The sequence below is a fragment of the Gymnodraco acuticeps genome, unplaced genomic scaffold (assembly GCF_902827175.1).
Source record: "Gymnodraco acuticeps unplaced genomic scaffold, fGymAcu1.1, whole genome shotgun sequence".
Lineage (NCBI taxonomy): Eukaryota > Metazoa > Chordata > Actinopteri > Perciformes > Bathydraconidae > Gymnodraco > Gymnodraco acuticeps.
Genome location: NW_022990700.1, coordinates 1,826,272 through 1,847,602, shown reverse-complemented (window position 1 = coordinate 1,847,602; position 21,331 = coordinate 1,826,272). Strand labels below are relative to the sequence as shown.

General features: G+C 40.7%; 1 protein-coding gene across 3 annotated transcripts in view; it reads right to left on the bottom strand.

Moving 5' to 3' along the window:
- The window catches only part of atrx (ATRX chromatin remodeler), a 35,418-nt gene extending 18,121 nt beyond the window's left edge, over positions 1-17,297 (bottom strand). The window contains exons 1-27 of one of the 3 annotated variants that reach the window (XM_034231060.1): positions 17,075-17,297; positions 15,453-15,514; positions 15,250-15,299; positions 15,025-15,146; positions 14,851-14,931; positions 14,570-14,679; positions 14,386-14,453; positions 11,791-14,141; positions 11,320-11,392; positions 9,769-9,938; positions 9,526-9,687; positions 9,305-9,419; positions 9,097-9,199; positions 8,647-8,808; positions 8,102-8,137; positions 7,595-7,736; positions 7,357-7,466; positions 6,820-6,966; positions 6,519-6,696; positions 5,051-5,188; positions 4,785-4,960; positions 4,578-4,695; positions 2,493-2,623; positions 2,208-2,305; positions 1,962-2,101; positions 1,328-1,460; positions 608-708 (exon numbers count right to left, since the gene is read on the bottom strand). In XM_034231060.1, coding sequence (XP_034086951.1) covers positions 608-708; positions 1,328-1,460; positions 1,962-2,101; positions 2,208-2,305; positions 2,493-2,623; positions 4,578-4,695; positions 4,785-4,960; positions 5,051-5,188; positions 6,519-6,696; positions 6,820-6,966; positions 7,357-7,466; positions 7,595-7,736; positions 8,102-8,137; positions 8,647-8,808; positions 9,097-9,199; positions 9,305-9,419; positions 9,526-9,687; positions 9,769-9,938; positions 11,320-11,392; positions 11,791-14,141; positions 14,386-14,453; positions 14,570-14,679; positions 14,851-14,931; positions 15,025-15,146; positions 15,250-15,299; positions 15,453-15,509 — 5,272 coding nt within the window. In that variant the 5' untranslated portion in view covers positions 15,510-15,514; positions 17,075-17,297. The remainder of the gene's footprint in view (positions 1-607; positions 709-1,327; positions 1,461-1,961; positions 2,102-2,207; positions 2,306-2,492; positions 2,624-4,577; positions 4,696-4,784; positions 4,961-5,050; positions 5,189-6,518; positions 6,697-6,819; positions 6,967-7,356; positions 7,467-7,594; positions 7,737-8,101; positions 8,138-8,646; positions 8,809-9,096; positions 9,200-9,304; positions 9,420-9,525; positions 9,688-9,768; positions 9,939-11,319; positions 11,393-11,790; positions 14,142-14,385; positions 14,454-14,569; positions 14,680-14,850; positions 14,932-15,024; positions 15,147-15,249; positions 15,300-15,452; positions 15,515-17,074) is intronic. The other 2 variants (XM_034231061.1, XM_034231062.1) reach the window with 2 other exon arrangements.
- Positions 17,298-21,331: the final 4,034 nt, after the last annotated feature.

The window sequence follows — 21,331 nt, the reverse complement described above, 5'->3', positions numbered from 1 at the left end:
CAAGATGGCCAACCCCCTACCAGCCTTCATAACCAACATCTCAGTATGTTTCCAATTACGGCACTGTGATCTTTTCATTACAAATTACAAACCCTTGAGCAAACATTTTTTTGTGGAATAAAAAGTCAAGGTCTAATCATTTTCAAAATGAAAGTAAAAACAGCTGCTGAAGTTTAATTAGGAACATGACCTTACACCAGCGGCGGTGTGTGTGTGCGTGCGTCTGTGTGTGTTTAAGGGTAATAAGCACACCAGCGTTTACAAAAATACATGTTGCATGCGGGCTGTCTTACAAGTGTGAAACCTGCATCTCCATAAGAAAATACTTCAGCACAGTTGCGTCTGTTCAGAGACTTTACTGTAAAACCACAAAAATGAACTTTGTCAGACAGCTGCGCTATTTCACTCCATAAAGGCAGTAGCTGGATTCAAAAATAAGCATTGCTCTGAGATTTTAGCACATCGTGAAACTAAAAACAGCATTTTAAATCATGACATAAGGAGGCAAGCTGATCGTAGCCCACCTAAGGACCATTCACTAGGCAAGTCGAGGAAATGACAACTTCTTGAATTAGCGGCTTTGTCAGATTGGATGAAATAACTGTACCTTTGTATGGAGAAACCTTATTTTCGTCTTTAGCTCTGCAAGACAGCTCCAGGAAATCCTCAATCAGGTCCAGAGAGATGAGAGACTGACTGAACACCAACCTGAGGACCGATGAAGAAACACCAGAGTCAATTCACGGCATCTAACACTGCAAACCAGGGGTGTCAAACTCAATTTTATCTCGGGCCACATTAGCATCATGGTTGCACTCAAAGGGCCAGTTTTATATATAAGACTATATAAAAATACATATATAAATATGTAATATATATAAAATAATGTATTATATTGCCTCTGCATTGGATTATTATCTATTACGTCTGAAAGCAGAAGTCTAGGGCAAATAATTGCACGTCTCTTCAGTGAGAATGTCACAAAAGGATTTAAAAAGAAAAGCCAAATTCTGGAAATAAATAAATAACATTTTGAAAAAAAAGTAACATTTTGAAAAAAGTCAAATTCTGAGAGAAAAATAGTCAAATTTCAAGATGCATTGTGGGACATGTAGTTTATGGGCAACGTGCTTCTGTAAAGCGGCATGTAACCGTATAATAAACATATTATATTCTCTGCAAGCTCTTGTGGGGCCACATGAAACTAAATCACAGGCCTGATTTGGCCCCCGGGCCTTGAGTTTGACACCCCTGCTGCAAACCAACTGCAGAAAAGAAGAGGCCAAAAAGATTCTATGTGCACATTAGAGTAACCTCAAACACTTACACTTTCTCGTCAACTTCCTCTGCCATGCGCAGGATCTCAAAGAGTAGCGTCAGCTTTCCAGAGTGCTCCAGGATCTCAGCGTCAGCCTCTGTGACAAACTCCTTGTGCCAATCAGGAGAGCTGGCGTGCCGAGCTGCTCGTCATACACAAAGTAAGAGATTCATCTTAATGCTGTTGGTACAGTCTCACAACAACAAGCAGCAGCAAAGACATGAAGCTCACAATACAGAGCGTCACCACACGATTTGCCTCTGCTACGCTACAGCTGCAGTACGTGTGGATGTTATTTAAAAAGCACCAATGTCATCAATTGGTTTCAGTAAAGTTCCCAATGCTTGTCAGCTTTACAGTTGATTCTATTACCTTAAATCAGCCAGAACACAAACTCAATACACTGTTTCAAATTCAATTCAAAATGTATTGACATCATAATAAACTAAGAACAAAAGCTGAGCTTTTAATAATTAGGCTGGCTTATACAGAGCTAATATTCTTCATAATTAAACATGGAAATAAGTGTTAGAAGGCATCATTTGTTTTTAATTTACGAGTGAGAAAAAACATCCCCTTTATTCACACACCTCACTTACACATCCGACTACCCACAATGCACTCAAATGTTCAACAAACTTACGTTCTTCTACAGGTTCTGGTCGGACTCGACCTTCTCCGTTCTTGCCCCTGGTGCTGGTGTTCCACTCCTTGATGACCTCCACCTCGTCACTGTCCGAGTCCTCAGAGCCTTTCTTCTTTCCCTTGCCTCGCTTCTTTTTCCTATGAGGAAGGAGGAATGGGTGCAGGAGAGCAGGACCGTTAAATAAGGGTCATCTCCATGTGATTGTACAACAAGGGGGAAATGGAAGTGAATTCATGTTTTTACTTTTTTGCCTTTTCATCCTCAGAGGTCATACTCATGGAGGACTCTTCTTCCGTCTCAGAAGCGATGAACTCCTCCATACTGTCCTCGTCAAAGAAACCCTGAAAGAGAGATTGCATACCAAAGTTGGATTGTGGTACATAAATGATGTATAAGGACAATATGCATGTTGTTCTCCTCAGGTGCATGACCTGTGAGCACTACATTTGTATTGTTTTTTTTTGTATCGAGTGAATTCCAGTTTTATATTGCCGTGTAGTGTGGTTCAGTCTGGTCTTCCAGCCCTACCCTGTTTTCTTTACTGATGTAGTCCAGCTGAAGGCACCAGGGATGGGTCCAGATTCTGCTGAGCATCTGGAAATCACTGAAGAGTTTGGTCCCGGCGCGGCCCCGGCCCCCCTCCACAGCATTCCCTACACCTGCACACAAGGGAAAGAGTGTGAGGAGGCAGATGGATGTGTGTTTGCATTATGAACTGGACAGCATGCCATCAATCTCTTCATACATACGGATGTGGTGAATGTAGTGCAACAAAATGTAACGTTTGTGTGTTCACCTAACCACCTGTCTATGGAGTCCACACTTCCTACATCTTCAAAGAGTAATGTTCAAGTACATGAGCCAAAAATATCCAGCCTCTCATCAAATTGAAATTCCAATAGTAAAAAATAAAGCTTATTCCTTAATAACCACAGTAATCAGTTTCTATTGCCAATGTGTTTTTTGAACAAATGTTCCCAATAACTTTGATACTTCTACCTTGGATATTTAACGCTTAGCTAGCTCCGTGTATGGTGTGAGAAGCCAGGAGACAAAACAAACAAACTTGACGATGAGATCGTTTCATTTCAAGTATCAAAAGATTTCTGGTTTACATAAGAGAGTTCGTAGATGATAATGTGTTGAAAATAAATCATGTTCATGATATATATCAAATGCAACCATATACATTTATTATTTAAGCATTTCCCAAATGTTCAAGAACTCTCAAAACAAATGAAACATTGAAACAATTGTCAGCCAATATTTTGACGGCCGAATCTGTAAATAAAACGCGTCTAGTCCGATCTGTTCAATCAGCAGATTTATGATCCTAGTGGCAGCTGCTGAAAGATTCATGTTGTAACTGCCTTCATTGACCCCGAGAGGTCAGAGGTTACAGTAGATTTGACATAGGCAATGGTAAAAGGAAGGAACATTGGTGCCCCCCCCCCCCCCCTGATTGACCAACTGGTGGTCTTGGGTCCTAAAACATCACTGTGGAGGTCCAGAGCCACAACTCCTGCCCTGTGGACAGCCTGGCCTAATGAGCCACAGCACATACCACCACGCCACAGCACATACCACCACCCCACAGCACATACCACCACCCCCCATCACGCCTCTTCTCACATACCGGCTCTCCTGTTCTTTGTTTTTCGCTTTTGGTGTAAAACCTCTGCCCCCCCTCCCTCTAAAATTCTTTCCCTTTCCTTTATGCCCCCACATTCCCCCCTTTTACCCCCCCCACCCTCTGTTCCTTCTCTCCCAGAGCTCTTCATTAGGGAGACGTGGGAAACTGGGCTTAAACCCTGCCCGCGGCACTCTGCCAGCTGCGACACACACACACACTTCTGAGAGGAAAGTCCACTAAACGACTTAACAATGCAACACGAAAAAGTGGAAGACCAGAAAGACCTTTCATTTATCTAAAAGCCTCATCTGAGAAAAAGACATCCATGCAAGAGCGCCCTTTAAAGAGAAACACGACTCCTGCAGAAGGATTTAGCCTAGTCCTGCACTACATGTGTTTTCCAATTGAATTTCGTCCAAACTTCATCCCTGTCTGGGCGATCAGACGGGACACTGTAGAAGCCCGGCGAGCAGCCCCTAGAGGCATCAAGTGGCACTGTATTTCTCTCACTGGGTGCTCCTGGTTATAAGAGGACGCTTTTCAGCAGTGGACAAAGCATTTGGATATTTTACTTTAGTAACATTTGATTTACGAGTGTTCAAATATTCAGTTAGAACCCAAATTAATTCCAAATGTACTCAAGTTAAATGTTATAAAAGTATTAGCATCAATATGTACTTTAAGTATAAAATGTCCTATTTCAGAAAATGTAGTATTTTATGGAATTATACTTCCAGCATGAACAGGCAGAGTTGACTGATTGGTCAGTTTGTAGATTTCACAAAAGGATAAATAAGGTTTTATCACACTAAAACATCAGATACATCGAACAGGGTCAACATGTTTTCCTCCAAACTGTTAAGGAGTAGGAAACAATAAAGTAGAACAAAATGGAAATTAAAATAAGTACCTCAAAATGTGTAACTAAGCCCAGCATTTCAGTGGAAAGTACTAAGTTAATTTCCCCTAGTGTTTCTCACCTGTGAAGTTCTCCAGGTAGTATCTGTAGAGTTTACACTGGATCGGAGTCACTCGGACCGACAGCACATACTCGTGTTTGGGTGGGAGGAACTTGGTGAGTGCCGTGTAATCTTTCCTCTGTGGGAAGCAAAGATTCAGAAGGATTTCTTATGAAGCAAAGAGAACAAATTGTTCTAGCCAGTTGTTGTTGTTGTTGTTGTTGTTACCTGGACACAGCCGTTCAGCATCTCATAGAGGATGTGAGCCCTCTTCTTCATGATCCGGACATCTTGTAGTGTGGAGTCGGCACACTGACCGTTCTGGATGGGGTTAATGAAGCGGTTCCTGAACTCTTTCACTGAACCAAGCAGGTTCTCCTTGATGAAGTTCACCATGCAGTGGTCTGGTAAGGACACAAAGATCATACGTTTCACATCCAAAAATCTCACAAAATCCTCTGATCGACGTGCTCCACTCAAACCGGAAGTCTCACATTCAACGAGGTTGTTCTGCAGAGGCGTTCCCGTCAGCACCACCCTCCTTCTCGTCCGGATGGAGTTCATCGCTTTGGACACAGCAGACGCCTCATTCTTCAGGATGTGACCTTCATCACAGATCACCATGTCTGGACCTGGGGAAAGCACAACAAGGGAAATGTCATTCAAAAGGTGGAAGTACATCTGGAGCAGTTCGATCATTGCTTATGATGAACTAGTAACAACGTAGTGACTCCCTTTACACTCTTTAGACTTGTAACGTTATTGTTAACAAGGCTTTTAAAGGTTTCAGACCTGCTTTCTTTCATTATTTGTGTTGTTTCATAATCTTCTCAACCTCTGTGCTGCTGGTTTCTTAAACACAAACTATCCAAAATGAGGGAACATTTATATCAAAGTATATTTGCGGAGTCAGCATTAGAACATTTATACTCAAAATACTAAAAGATACTCCACTCAAACTATGACTCTACATCTTTCCATGTACTGGCAAAGTCAGAGGACTTAACAATAAAATAAAATTATATGTTTATTGGCTTTAACAAAGGGAATGAAAATTGGGTAAAGGTCTACAGGTGTTCTGGGACGAGCAGCCTGCCCGATGAAGGTTTAAAGGGAAGGGCATGTGATTCGCTCTCAGAGTGAGTAGTAACATCCCTCTGCAAACTGTATTCCAACGTGGATATAAGCAATACAGAATATCCCTTATGTTCACTGCTGTGTTGGTATTTAAACGCTTTTTCTCTTCTGAAATAAAAAGGTGACTCGTCATTTGTGATCTTTGAAGAAACCGAAAGCTGACAATCATTTGACATCTTGGCAAAATAGTTTTAAAATATGCACCATAGACACTGAACCAGTGAGGATACGATTGAGCTGCGACAGAGAATGAAGGTGATGAACCCGTTATACCGCCTATCCCCATATTTCACAAATAAATAAAAGAAATCCACATCTGAGCCTTTCTTAGCTATGAACAAAAACGATGGAATTGCTTTCCCTGAGGCAATAAGAGATGCAAGCTCTGTGAAAATGTTTAGCTTTTTTAATCCGCATTGCCTTTTACTAGCCGTCGCTCTTCCTTTGTTTTATACTGATCTTTTACAAGTGTTATTGTTGTTATGCCTTCTTTTGTTTTATTGCCTGGTTTTACAGCAGCACATGTTTAAATCTGTCTTTTTATTTGTTCGCTTGTTTCTTTACTTTTTTGCAAGGTACTTTGAACTACTCCCCCCTGTATGAAACAGGCTATATAAACTAAGTTTATCACCATTATTTAATGATCAATTTAGCTTCAATGCCAAAATCTTAGGCCAATTTCTGATCAGTCTCATATTGTTTTCTTGTCCATGTGTCAGCTGTCATGTTTTAGACAAAAGGGGCAAATGGCACAGCCTTTTTAAAAAGGGGCAAATGGCAGGGAAGATGTCATAAAAACATGTTCACTCCATCACAGCACTGTACCTGGGTCTACCAGAGTCTTCTGAAAGGTCTCTTTGAGCTTCTTGCTCTTGATGTTCCTGCCCTGCGTCAGGTTTCGATACATTTCATATCCAATGATCATAACGCCACCCATATCCTGCCATCGCTGAAGGGCGTATGCTCGGTCCTGTGGCCTCTTCACTGTGGCCAGCTCAATCACCTGGTTAACAAAACAGAGACATTGATCAACAAAAGAAGCCCCACATCAGGGGGGTGTTGAATGCACACACAAAAAAGTCAAATTGGAACTACTAGAAAGGTTAAAAACAAAGCAACTACTTACCTCTAAACTCTCATCATCCTTCATTCCCACTTGCCACTTCTCAAACTCATTGAGCCAATTGAGGACAGTGTTCAGGGGAGCAACCACCAGGGCTGTGGAGAAATCGAGCTTCTCACACAGCAGCAAAGTGTGAAGTAATGTCACCACCTACAGGGCAAAACGATAACTACAGTTAAACAGGCTTAAAGTGGCAGTTTATATATCAAATCACACACATACTTGCACTATTAAAGGATTGTGACCGCTAAACAGTTAATAGGCTTCAATTCTTTTGTTTGTTCAAGACTGTGGGAACCTGAAAGTAAAACCAGTGACCCCGACCCAAAAGGCTCTAAATCAGTACTTTCAAATCATTGTGTGTCAAGTGCTTTAATCCAATGGAGAAAATTCAGATGTTTTGCAGTTCAGATTAATAATGTTTGTGCTTTTCCATAAACAGATTTATATTTAGCTTTTTTTTTCTTCTTTTTTTTTTTTATAAATACAGGTTTAGTGTATTTTCCGCCCCGGACGGGCATGCTGCTCTCTTCTCCATACCTGCAGAGTTTTCCCCAGACCCATACAGTGGGCGAGGATGCAGCCGGAGCCAGAAGACTTCTCGATCTTCTTCACAGATTCACAGCAACAGTCCCACATGAACTGCACCCCTGAAACAAAACACAAAAACAATGGGGCCGACATTAATCCACAGAATCTCTGTGTTTCTTATGCGGGCTTAGATTGGCTTATATTCAGCCATGTTGATTTTGTGTGTCTGAATAAACGTCATTCTTACCGTCAACCTGATGAGGTTTGAGTTTTGTGACAAGTTGCCTGTGCACCTGCACAATCGGCTCCTTGGTCTCCTCATCCTCATCCAGCACCAGCTTGGTGGTGATGGGACAGGCCATCAGGGAAGACTCCTCCGCCACAATCACCTGAAAAAAGGATTGAATATACAGGGGAAGAAATGTCTATTAAATATTACCTCAAAAAAAGTATATCCACGGATCAAGTTAACATCTGCTATTTATCCAAGTGCATAATGCATAACATAGATCTCCTAACGAACACAAATAGAGACTTGGTGAACTGATTCATTTTCAATTGAATTAAAATAAATGATAAATTCAAAGCAAAACTACCAGAGCTTAATGCTGGTCTTTTAAGTGACTGTGCAACCAAGCTAGTACCATAACAGCACTACAAGCAATAATAGTATCATCACCGTCACCGGGTCAAAATCTTAGTTTTCACTTCCAAAAGAATTGTGCGTAATGTAAAAATTGATTCAAAAACAAACTTTGGAAATGTCCTGCTGAATCTGCGGGGGAAGCACCTGCAGATGAAGGACAAGAATTCAAAATGTTTGCAGACGGTTGAGTAAAGGTCCCTTTCCTTCACCCTCCTCCTGATCTCAGAGCAGGTGAGGGAGGTGTGTTTGGAGCCAGCAGTGATGTAAGCACACCTACTTTTTAGGAGGCCCAATCCAATGTGAATGATTCAGCTATCAAATGAACCGTTACACGGGTAGATGCATCACAGTACAGAAGCAAAAGACGTTCCAGCTTTCACTTAATAGCCACTTTAAGCAAACTGTGGACTATCAAACAGTTTGATCAGACAGAAGGAGAGCGATCAGCAGCAGGCTGACTCACAGTGCTATCCATCATTTACTTTAATATCTTCATGACAGTGCTGCTCAGCAAGCTTACCTCCAATAACTGGGGGAAATCCGCAAATTGTATCCAAGAACCTTTACAAGTATTAAATGAGGAGGCCCTGAACATTTTACCCGGCGTGAAATCTTTTTATCAGGAGACTTTAGTCCAAACAGTTCATTTTTACCTCTCGAAGTTTCTCCCTGAGTGCTTCTCTCTCAGCTATACGCTTCCTCCTATCCTCCTCTTCTTTCAGAGCATCTCTCGTCTCTGACCGCAGTTTGTCATTCTTCAGGATTTTGCGGAGCTTTTTGCGTCCTTTGCGGTCTTCGGCGTCTTCATCTCCACTCTGTGAAAATGAATGCATTAAAGTTCAGCCCTCTGATCTTTAACCCGCAGGGAAAGAATTGCACTTCCTATGATCAGAAGCAGAGCCAGCCTATGAGTAATGTGTGCCCTCAATAATCCTCACAACACACCCCAGGGGGAAGTTCAAATAACATTTTATGTGTCGTGCATGACTGGAATCGTAAACGTTATGTGGGTCCACCGTCTCCACTTGGCAAATCCTGCCTTGCAAGAAAGAAACTTTTGGACAGTTCAAGAAAAACTTTCAAGTGCTCTGCATGTTAAACACCTTCTCATTGCTGGAAGAGGATTCCTGAACTTTGATCCTGCGTCGCTTCTTCTTCTGCTGCTTGTAACTTCTCTGTTTCGCCTCATCCTTCTTCTTTGAAGATCTACAGACACAAAACAGAATCAATGTAAAAGAGCAGCAGGAGATCAATCCAGATCTAGTGGCAGAGATAAATAACTAGTGATTGATTGTGTCCATCTCTTCCCACCTGGTCTTTCTGCGTTTTCCTTCATTCTCCGATTCACTAAGCTCCTCGCTTACCCCCGACTGTTCACTTGACTCTGAGTTCTCAAAGTCCGAGTCCGAAGAGTCATCGCTGCTCACTGACACAGAAACAAAAGGCAATTGCCGGTATCGGAGTTAAGAACATCTGCACTCTTATTATTATGAAACGGGACAAATAGGGAACATTTAAAATTCAGAATCAACCTTTCTCCTTGTTCTTTTTGCCCTTTTTCTTCTCTTTACTGCCAGCTTTCTCCTCTCCTGATTCTCCCTCACTCAACGAGAGTTTGTGACGAAGCAATTTGTGTCGTCCACCACGCTTCTTCACTTCAATATCAGAATCCTCAGAGTCGCCTGTGTCCTCGTCTGAAAAGAGAGAGCAGATTGTTTAGGACTATACACACTGAAATGTTGTTTTACTAGGCTTAAGTAGCTAGTTTACACTACCTCCCTGCTCTTCTTCATCATCATCATCATCATCATCATCATCATCATCATCCTCTTTTTTAGCTTTCTTCGAGGACTTTGCTTCCTTATCGTCTTCATCATCAGAGGAGCTCTCCGCTCCAGAAGAATAGTTTGACTTTATTTGGGCAAGAAGCATTTTCTTTGCAATCCTTCAAGAGAATTGGGAAGGAGATTCACGTTAATTACATAATAAATAAGGGATTATACAGAATTATCTGGATGATGAACACAATACAGGGTCGTAATATCAAGTTCCCCTTGGAGCTTGTTCATGGTTTAAAGGTTATCTGACAGAAACATCTGCAGCCTATAAAAACATTAGGACATTACAACATTATGGGCAAAAACCACGCACAATTACAGATTGACAGACATAAACCAGAGAGAAAAGCTGCCCTGAACACATGTTGTATGTTTTACATTGTAAAGCAGTGTTTGCGCCAGACCGGGGCTGAGAGGGCGTCCACCCCGAGAGCGGGGGGGTTTGTGATGTCACATCGTGTCACTTGACTTGAATTATGAATTGAGCCGTCCTTTCATAGATACTATCTCTTTACGTGATGGGAGTTCCAGTTCTTTTTAGTGAGCCGGATAATTTCTCCAATAGCACCCCCCGCCAAGGCTCGCCGGCAATACACTTTCCGTCACAGGAACACGCTTTGCTAGCGGCGAAAAGAATCCCACCAGACTCCTTTGCCCCTCCAACAGAGGGATGTCCTTGTCCTTTTCAAGCTATAAAAAGTCTCGATCTTCTCTCGATCTATTTATTTTTTTGGACGCCCTCGGCTCGAGTTCAGGGCGTAAAATGATGGCAAGACGCCCCCCTGGCGGAAACGCTGTTGTAAAGTATTTCAAATGAAAACAAAACACTTCAGAGAACAAGGCTGTGAGATTTTGAACAATAGCCACTTTCACACCAAGGACTTTGCCGTACTTAGTTCCCAGCACTTAGTTGCCCAATGGAATTAAAGAGTAGATACTACTGAAGCCTTCCGAGTAAATCGCCAGAACGCCGACACCTCCTCATCTCCACCGCTCCCATGTTTTTTTTTTTGTTGCCATAAGTTATTCTCTCTCTGTTGGTTCGCGGGGCTAATGCTAATAATGCTAATAATGCTAATGCCAGCAAATACAATGGTTTGGCGTGGTTTGCAATTTGCCCAGCCAATCAGAAATTTGAACTTTTTTCTCCACAAGAAAGTACCTGCTCTCTAGCAGGCACTAAAAAGGGGGTAACAGTTCTCATGAACTAAGCTTTTTGGGGTGAACACAAAATCCCAGGAACTATCGGAACTAAAAGGGAAAAGTACGGGGAAAAGTACTCCGGTGTGAAAGCGCCTGTTTCTTGAGAAGTCAAGTATTGCAAGCACATCTAATCTATTGTCGAGCATGCACTGCAGCACTAATCTTTTCAATTAACAGTTAATGATAGGTTAGCAGGGAGGGCTAGCACTCAGGCATCTTTCTTATTAGGCATCCCTACTCTATATCGATTGTGTTTATCTTTACAATCTGTTGTTCTGCAAGTACCTGTTTTCAGGATCATCATCATCGTCATCTTCGAAAACCTGAGAGACCTTCTCTTTATCGTCATCTTCGTCACCTACAGAACAACAAGGGCACAAACCTTGTTAATGGCAGAAAGCTTAGGTCATTGATGGAATCATTTGACATGTTGCAATATTTGCTTTGTCTATACATTGGCTTTCTAGCAAAGAATGCCTTGCAAGTCTCTATGAAGTTACTTTATACTCTCTGGTGTTCAAGCCGCTTCCAAAATCTAGAAGACATGTTCATCAGTGAGCTTTAGAGTTGTTGGTAAGCCGATTGTTGCTTGGAAAAAGCATGGCTAGCTTGATGCTAAACTAGGCTTCAGCTACATATTTACTTTGATGTAAAGACATGAGTGGTATTATTTTTAAATCAAACGCGTGGAGTAAAAGTGAAAAAGAGCAGTTGACCTATAACTTGAACCCTAAACACTCTTTCAGACGAAATTACCTGAGGATTGTCGGAAAGCTCCACTGCCTCCCACCACGTTATCCTCCACGATGGGTTTGATCTTCTGTGCATCACTGTCATCTCCGGAGTCTCCATCAGCCTTCTCCTCCTCCTCCTCATCATCATCTTCACTGGACGACGACTGAAGCTTGGTGGATGCTTTTGGGCTCCCTCCCCTGCGCTTCTTTTCATAAGACCTCTTCAGCTTAGTTGCTTTCTTCTCTGTTGATCCTTTTCCTTCTTTTGCTTCGTCTTGTTTCTTCACACGGCTAGATCTCCTCTTCCCTAAGGCCACTTTACTCTTCGTCTCCTTCTCTTTTTCAGAGTCAGAGTCGGCGTTATCTGAGCCTTTTTGTTTCTTCTTCTTGGACGTCTTTTTACTTTTGTTTCCAGAGTCTGAATCGGAGCTTGCAGATTTCCTTTTGCGTTTGGATGCTTTGTCTGTGTCTTCTGTAGATGTGTTGTTTAGTTTGAATAAACACTTTTTAGCACTTGTGCTTCCCTGTTCCTCATCAGTGCTGCGGCCAGCTGCTGCTTTCTCCAACAGTACGTTTGGAACTTCGTCTGAGTCAGAATCCACTGGACTTTTCTCTGAATCCTTGGTCTCCTCCCCATCCTCTTTCTTGGCGTTTCTTGATGTCTTGGAGGACTTGGTTTTGCCCTTACGATCTTCCTCCAACTCTGAATCAGAGGACTCTTCCTTACCCCTTTTCTCAGTCTGCTTCCTCAATGGAGTGGTCTTCAACCTACTGGAGCGACGGCTTGGTGGTGGGCTTTCTGTCCCGTCTACAGCATTAGGGGCATCGCCTTTCTCCTTGTCACTTTCTTTTTTGGATTTTTTTTGCAGCTGTCCATCCTTTTCTTTGTTTTTGGACCAGGAGGGCGTGAACCCACGTGTCGTCACGACAGGCACAGGGGTCAGTTTGACTATGAGGTTCTTCACCTTGGGCTGGGAGGATTTATTTGTTGAGTTCTTATTTAACTTTGTATCAGCGTCTGTGACCATATCAGTGCCGGTCTGGGAGAGCATGGTAGAATCCGCAAGACTCTCCACCATCTGAAAAAGCTCCTCAGGAACAGATGGAGGTACAGACATGATGTCATGATCGAGGGACATTTCACCTGCTGTCACGAGCCCTTCATCACATACTTCAGTTTTAATTTTCTTTTTGTTGAGATCAGTTTCTGTTTGGCTGTCTTTAAGTTCAGTCTCAGTTGACACTTGATCCATGTCCATGGCTTTCTCATTATGCTGCTTCAGGTCTGCTTCTTCTGCGGCTACGTCAGCCTCTTCCTCATCCGCAACGCCAGGGTCATCTGCTTCGTCAGATTCATCTGCCAAGTCAGCATCCATCGCGACATCAGCTTCCTCTGCAACTACGTTAGCATCCTCCGCTACGTTAGCATCCTCCGCTACATTATCATCCTCCGCTATGTTATCATCCTCCGCCTCTATGTCAGCGTCCTCAGCTATGTCAGCGGTCTCCGCTACTTCAGCATCCTGCGTTGCCTCTACTTCAGCATCCTCCGCTACGTCAGCATCCTCTGCCTCTACATCAGCATCCTCAGCTACGTCAGCATCCTCCGCTACGTCAGCATCCTCTGCCTCTACATCAGCGTCCTCAGCTATGTCAGCGGTCTCCGCTACGTCAGCATCCTCCATTACGTCAGCACCCTCTGTTGCGTCTGCCACATTATCCACATGGTTGTTTTCTACAGAAGCAGCGACTTTAGAGTGCTCTCTTTCAATAAGCTGCCCTTCGTTACCATTCTGCAACTCCATGTTTTTTAATTCAGGCCCCAAAGCCTCCTCCAAAGCACTGTGAGCTTTTTTTAAATCAGCAAGCACGGCCTTGAAGGCTTTCAAATGCCGGTATCTGATAGACTTATCTTCCTGCTCGTTGGCTGCCTGCTGGATGAACTGGATGAACGTATTGTTCAGACCTGTTGTAGTCTCAACAAGCTTTTTTGTTTTCTTTAAAAATTCTTTGGGTACCTGCAGTTTTTTGTAGGAGAAAGTCATGGACCCTGAGCCTTCGCCGTGTTCTTTCCCATTGACAACCGGCTTGTGCTCCTTGACTTCTTTATTCTTGTGTCTCTTTTTCTCACGTTCCTCGCTTTTGTCTGGTTTTCGTTGCTTGGATTGAAGTTCTTGTTTTTCAAGGACACTGTGGCATTTGGAGACCAAATCCTGGAGGGGCTCTGACCTGCAGACATAGCAGTGCCACTTTGAGTTCTCATCAGTAATGACAGACAGCTCCTTCCTGCCCAGGTTGCGCAGGATGCACTTCTTGCAGAAAGCGTTGTTGCAGTAGTCACAACAGATGAGCTTGCCACCTTCAGCACACCACCTGGGGAGAAACAATTCAACACGTTTTAGGGCAGAAAGCACACAAGGTCTTTACTTACTTAATGTTAACAAAATTGTTAAAAAATAAATGTTTTAAAGTCTCAAACTGATATACATTTTAAAACACAAGAATGAAAGTCTACAATGTTAAACTTAATATCCAATTACTTCTATTGTGCACCTTCTTGATACTTTAGTAACACATAAATCATGATGTTTTGTTGGTTCTGTGTTAAATGCCTTACCTGCACTGCTCATCCATCCCATCGGAGTCTCTGTTAATGTCATCACTGGTGTAATAATTGTAGCATGACTAGAGGAAAAATAAATAAAATCAGACATTAAGAATGGAAAGACTGAACAATATCAGTGAAGAATGTCTTTAGAATGCTCACTACAAAATAATCTGAAATGTATATTTGAATTTACCTTGCAAATTAGTACTTTGAGCGCGGGATGCTCGTACACCGCATTACGCTGCAACTGCATTACTTGTTTTCCACAGGCAGTGCAGTTTATCTTCTTCTGCAATGTATCATCTGTGATAAAGAAAGGAAATAAAGCTGTTTTAGTCACTTTTTTTTACTGCTGCAACTAACAATTATCTTTATTTTATTTGTGTATTACTTTAAGGATGTGCAGTTTGTGTACATTAAAATCCTATGCATGTTCTCTCAGAACAACAAACACTAATCATGAGATTAAGTCACCTGTTGGTTTCTGTTTGAAATCCACTCTCAGCTTCATGGCGCCTTTATTTTCATTCCCAGATGGTCTCATCACTAAAGTGCCTAATCAGGCAAAAGCAAGAGAATCTCAAATTAGCCTCCTATTCAGCATCAACAATATCTTGATCAAAACCATCAAGCACCTCCATAGTTCACCTTTAGAAGCGCTGCTTGTGTTATTGTCTGAAGGATTGTCAGAAGTTGCACCTTCATTTTCACTCTCGGCTGACGAGTCGGATCCTTTTGCTCCAGTGTTCTTAGCCACAGAAGTGGGCTTCCTAAAATAAGTAAGAAGTCAGCTTTAATATTTCAAGCAGTGTTTTTATGATCTCTTTTGAAAAAACACAAAATCAGCCACATTTAACAATAACTGCTACTCACCTCCTGTTGCGAGAAGAGGAAGGCTTCATAGTTTCTGTTGAGCTACCAGGCTGATGACAATACAGGATTTATGTTAATAGCTTGACAACGTGACGGAGAAAACAAACGTAATATATATTTTCCTTTACTGATTAGTTTATTTTTTCAGTTAAGTAAACATAAGGGGGCCAAACACATCGTTTTGCAAGAAACTGCATACTGACCTCCTCTGCTTTTTCTGACATTTGGTCTTGATGTGATTCAGAAGATGCCAGACTCATTTTACCTGGAGAGACATTTTAACACATTTAGTTTCTCAAAGAACAAACTGATGCTGTACCATATTCGTTTTAAAGTACAGAACATTTAGTTGGTATATACATATGGATCACTTTTTTTTTTTTTACAGAGATGGTCAATGTAAACAACAAATGACAGAAAAAAAGTAGGCTGTATGTTGTCAGTACTTTATATAACAAATCCACTGTTTCTGTATGTTTCAACAGTTTGTGTATTATATTAATTTTGAAGGCAGCTGAACTTTAAAATGTGTTCAGATTTATTTATTTTCTTCAGGCTGCCTGGCACAAGAGTCAAAGCTAAATTATTCCACTGATGGACAAATACGGGTTTAGCACGATTGTAAAAGGAAACAAAGCTCAGATTTAAATGTAAAGGATCATGAAAATTAAACAGATTAAGATTACATTTATCACACATTTCTTTCTTTCTTAAATCAAAAACAATTTCATATTTCCATTACAAAACGATTGCATGGCTAAGTGAACATAGCTATTATGCATGTGATTTGTTCAAGAAAGATTGGTACAATTATAGATAGTATTATCCTCGGGTTGTGAGACCAGATGCACCTCTTTTTTCAGACAGTTATGGGCAAATTCAAAGATTGTAGACACTGTTTTGTTTGTGGTCAATCTACAGGGAATACAACCACACAAATGCAATGGTTACAGTTATCAAGCATTTAAACATTAACGACTGCAGCAGTTTTGTGATTAAACATTCATAAAATGTAAATCTGCGCGTTACCTACACGATTGTGAGTGCGTGTATTTTTGGAGACAGGGACTGTTATTGTTCCGTTTTGCGTCATCATAATGTGCTGATTAGATCACAGTGAGCTGAGCTATCACTCCGTGCTGCCAGCAGCATACAGGCCTAAAATGTATCCAAAATCCCGTGTCAGTCCTAGAGAAGGAGCCCACTCGCCTTTCAAGCAGCGCACACTCCTGAAGTGTAGCCATGAGCTGCCTCTTTATCCTCAGAGCAGTCTTTGCATGTTTTGACAACACAGGAACTTCTGCTTATCAGGGATGCCAAGTTTAAGCCAAGCTGACACTTGCAGGTCTAACAGTGGCCGTTAACGCAGAAGTCCTTATTCCCATCGCCCCACGCTGACTAAACAACATTGCAATCTCGGCAGTGCATTAAAAAGGTCCAATGCATGAAAATGCACCAGAAAAATGCAACGACCAGGCCTTCCCTAATCCTGACATAGTAGCAATGTAGCATATAGTAGCAATGTAGCGTATAAGTAGCAATGTAGTTCACATTTAGCTAGCTACAAAACAAACCAAGCAATTGCATTTTTACAAACAATGGCGTTTTGCTATTTTGATTTATTGACAAACGTTCTGTAATACTAATGCACACATCGGAATCTGCGAGTGCACGAATTTAAACATTGCCGGCTGCGTAGCTAACAGCTACTACTCAGCTAGCTTAGCAATGCTAACTAGCACTCATGGGCCGGCTCTCAGTTACAGTAACGTTAATCAATGCACAATTGACTTGTCTAAACAAACAGGATACACACTGTTCCTACCTGCTTTTTACCGTGGTCATTTCTTCACTCGGGGATACACGTATAGTTGTTGGTATAAGTGGCTAGGTTCAATCCAATTCGTAGGTTTTCGATGGTGCGGAAGCGAGAATAGCCTGAGAATACAGAAACAACTCCGGTCAGGGGAGACAAAGCAAGGGGACCATCTTGCCGGATGGCTGTGGACGCGGTAAAATGGCGCATCTAGACCTAAATCCTGTGCGTTTTCCTATTGGCTGAGCGCTCTCCCGCTCTGAATGGCCCAGGTTCAGCGGAGCTCAGTGATTGGTTCAGCCCGACGAGGGAACGACTTCTCTGGGATGTAAAGTGCTGCTGGCTCTACATTCAACTCATTCATTTGCTGAAACAGTGGAAGGCGCGCTGTTTTGCTTCTCTTATCCAAGCTCTTAAACACACACTTATGTCTTTCTTTCTATATGTTATAGTTTGGCATCTTCAGTAAGGTTTCTCAAAATGATGTAGCATTATTTATTATTAAATTTAACTATATAATTAACAGATGTGGAATAGGTAAACACTTACGGAAGTAGTCTAAAGTAGGCTACCAACAACAAGAGGTTAACAGGGTTACAAGTCCTCTTTAAAATCCAGGTTGCTAAAGCACAGATTCAAGTATCAAGCTTGAAAGTGTCTATGACTGATAGAAGGTAACTTACTGAAGATCTGTAATTTTGAAGTAGGCCTACTCGTATTTTAGGCTACTTGAGTATGCCCCTTATATGTTTCTTTATAGGCCTACTCCCCTTCTTTAGGTCCTGTGCAAATATTGAACTTCTTACTCCAATACATGTATTTCATGCCTTTGACTATCTTTCAGATACAGATTATTTACGCACAATATATAAACACATAACGTATGGATAAAGATTAGAATTGACTCAGAACTGGCAGAGGATATAGTTGAAAAAAGAAAAGAAAAACACTTACCAGCTTTAATATTGGTGGTATAAGTAAGGTACAGATTAATGCATACTGTACATGAGTATAGGATATATTATACACTCTGAAATGGACCATTCTGCATACTGAGTAATTTTACTTTCCTCTTTTTCTGTATATTTTTGATACTTTGGAGCTGAGTATTTCTGGTGGTATTGCTATATATTTTTTTTAAAGTAAAATATCTATTTACTCACACCACTGCATTTCACATTTGCTGGTTGACGGAGCTCCTTTTTCTACTTTTCATACAATAGTGAGGTCCAGTCATTTGCAAATGTTATTGATTGGGCTTCATAACCCGGCTTTTTCTTGAGATGATTAACAGGGCAATAAAGAGGAAAGATCATGCTGTAATGTATTGATTGTATGGTATTGAATCTTGACTACTTCGATTATTGTCTCTGCCCAGACTATGGCTCGGGTGCCTCTATAAATAAACTGCACTGTTGTGAAAATGTTCTTAATCTTTGACTAAATATCACCTGAAGATGGGGCTCTTCACCAAGGTTGTCAGTGTTTGTAATATCTGGCACATTTTGGTAAGAGTATGCAAATAACTCAAGATCAGTTTAGACTTCCAATCACTTTCCTACTCTGCAATCTTGTCAATAATTAATATTCAAACTGAGCTTTCAAACTTTTTTTTTGATCAGACAGTTTTTTGATCATACCAAGATATGTATAATAATATAATACTATTTCAGGAATGAGAGTAAATAAGGATACTTTAACTGGCAGTAATTGTTTCTATCAGTCACATGTTCCCCTTTATGTGTCGGGTAAAGCATTCAAAAATATTTCGGTGCCCACCCACCATAGTCATTTTGTCATATCGAACAAACACAAGTGTGTCTATAATAATAATAATAATCTTATTAACAGTGGATGCCTTCTGCCTCTCTGTCCCACACTTTAGTGAAAACAAGTCACTCTCATTTATTTCATCAGCTCCACCTGTGCCGTTCTGTTGCAACAAGTCTAAATGTGAAGCGTGGAAAATGTCTGTGAGCATCTATTTCAAGAGGACAGTCATTATAAAAATACTCTTCATAAAATGATATGAAATTTGGAATAATAGTATCAGATTTTACGTCATTTTCCATTGACTTAAGGACATCCTTCTAAATATGTTAAGACATAGTGATGACCTGCAATTCTTGCTGAGACATTTGACGATAAGGGATAAACAGGTAATTTCTTAGTAAGAGATAAGAGATAGTAACACTTTTCTAATTATTAAGAATATGTAGGCCTACACCTGACATTTGCAATGTTCACACTTTGGCATGGAACTTCTCAAGTTGAAGGTCAACTGGTTTCTTTATACTGATTCAGTCCTACCACCAGCTTTATAAAGACCATTACTAATTGTGCCTTTTTCTTTGCAGGATCAATTCCTCTGCTTGGCTGAGATGGCTCTAGCAAGCATCAATGATACAGAGTTGTTCAACAAAACAGACAAACTAATCCGTCAGTTGCTTCAATACAACTGGGTAAGGAGGAATTCAATGGGATTTATGTACTTTTTAATCATACATTAAATGAGAATTAGTGAATCAAGAGGCTCACAGTCTACAAATATGCTTTTTGATGTCCAACATGTTGTTTATCACTTTACTTCGTATTTAGTTTTGTTCTGCGCTTGAAACTAAAATTGTCCTGAACATTTTCTTTCAGAATCACACCACCTCTTGTGTCCTGGACACGAATGTTGAAATTACCCTGAAAGCTCTTCTGGACCAGATCAAGACCTGTGAAAAAAAATCTTGATTGTTGGGGGATCAAATGTATTATATTATTAACATGTCATATTTAAGTTATTTCTATTTATTGTAAGACTTGATATATTTATTTTCCTAAATATTGTATTTTTGTCGTTGTGTATTTATATAAATAAATTATGGCACAGTGGTTTGTTGGTAAAGTAATTTTTTTCCAGCTTCTCTGTTTATAATGCTTTTGGTATTAGCAATTCATCCTCATCATTGAAGTAAAACTGTTCAGTCCACCTGTAATAGCTGTTTGAGCAAATGCATTCAAAAATGTATTTACATTTCATCATAAACTTTTAAAAAGCACAATTAGGAATCAATGCAACCAAGAAGGAGTGACAAAGACCTGAGATGAAAGGTGTAAAATAATGTAATAAATAAAATATCCAGGGGTTTGATGGATGTAAACATTTGACATATATGATTGAAAATAAAAGTCAGTTATCAGGGGATCAGGGGAGACAAAGCAAGGGGACCATCTTGCCGGATGGCTGTGGACGCGGTAAAATGGCGCATCGAGACCTAAATCCTGTGCGTTTTCCTATTGGCTGAGCGCTCTCCCGCCCTGAGTGGCCCAGGTTCAGCGGAGCTCAGTGATTGGCTCAGCCCGACGAGGGAACGACTTCTCTGGGATGTAAAGTGCTGTTGGCTCTACATTCAACCCATTCAACTCATTCATTTGCTGAAACAGTGGAAGGCGCGCTGTTTTGCTTCTCTTATCCAAGCTCTTAAACACACACTTATGTCTTTCTATATTTTATAGTTGGGTAAGGTTTTTCAAAAACGATGTAGCAATATTTATTATTAGATTAAACTATATAATTAACAGATGTGGAATAGGTATTAAAAACATTTACGGAAGTAGTCTAAAGTAGGCTACCAACAACAAGAGGTTAACAGGGTTTAAAAGTCCTCTTTAAAATGCAGGTTGCTAAAGCACAGATTCAAGTATCAAGCTTGAAAGTGTCTATGACTGATAGAAGGTAACTAGTACACTTACTGAAGATCTGTCATTTTGAAGTAGGCCTACTCGTATTTTAGGCTACTTGAGTATGCCCTTATATGTTTCTTTATAGGCCTACTCCCCTTCTTTAGGTCCTGTGCACATATTGAACTTCTTACTCCAATACATGTATTTCATGCCTTTGACTATCTTTCAGATACAGATTATTTACGCACAATAGATAAACACATAACGTATGGATAAAGATTAGAATTGACTCAGACCTGGCAGAGGATATAGTTAAAAAAAGAAAAGAAAAACACTTACAAGCTTTAATATTGGTGGTATAAGTACAGATGAATGCATACTGTACATGAGTATAGGATATACACTCTGAAATTGACCATTCTGCATACTGAGTAATTTTACTTTCCTCTTTTTCTGTTAGGTATATTTTTGATACTTTGTAGCAGAGTATTTCTACTTGTGGTATTGCTATTTTTTAAAAGTAAAATATCTATTTACTCACACCATGGTCAACAGCATTTAACTTTTGCTGGTAGACGTGGAGCTCCTTTTTCT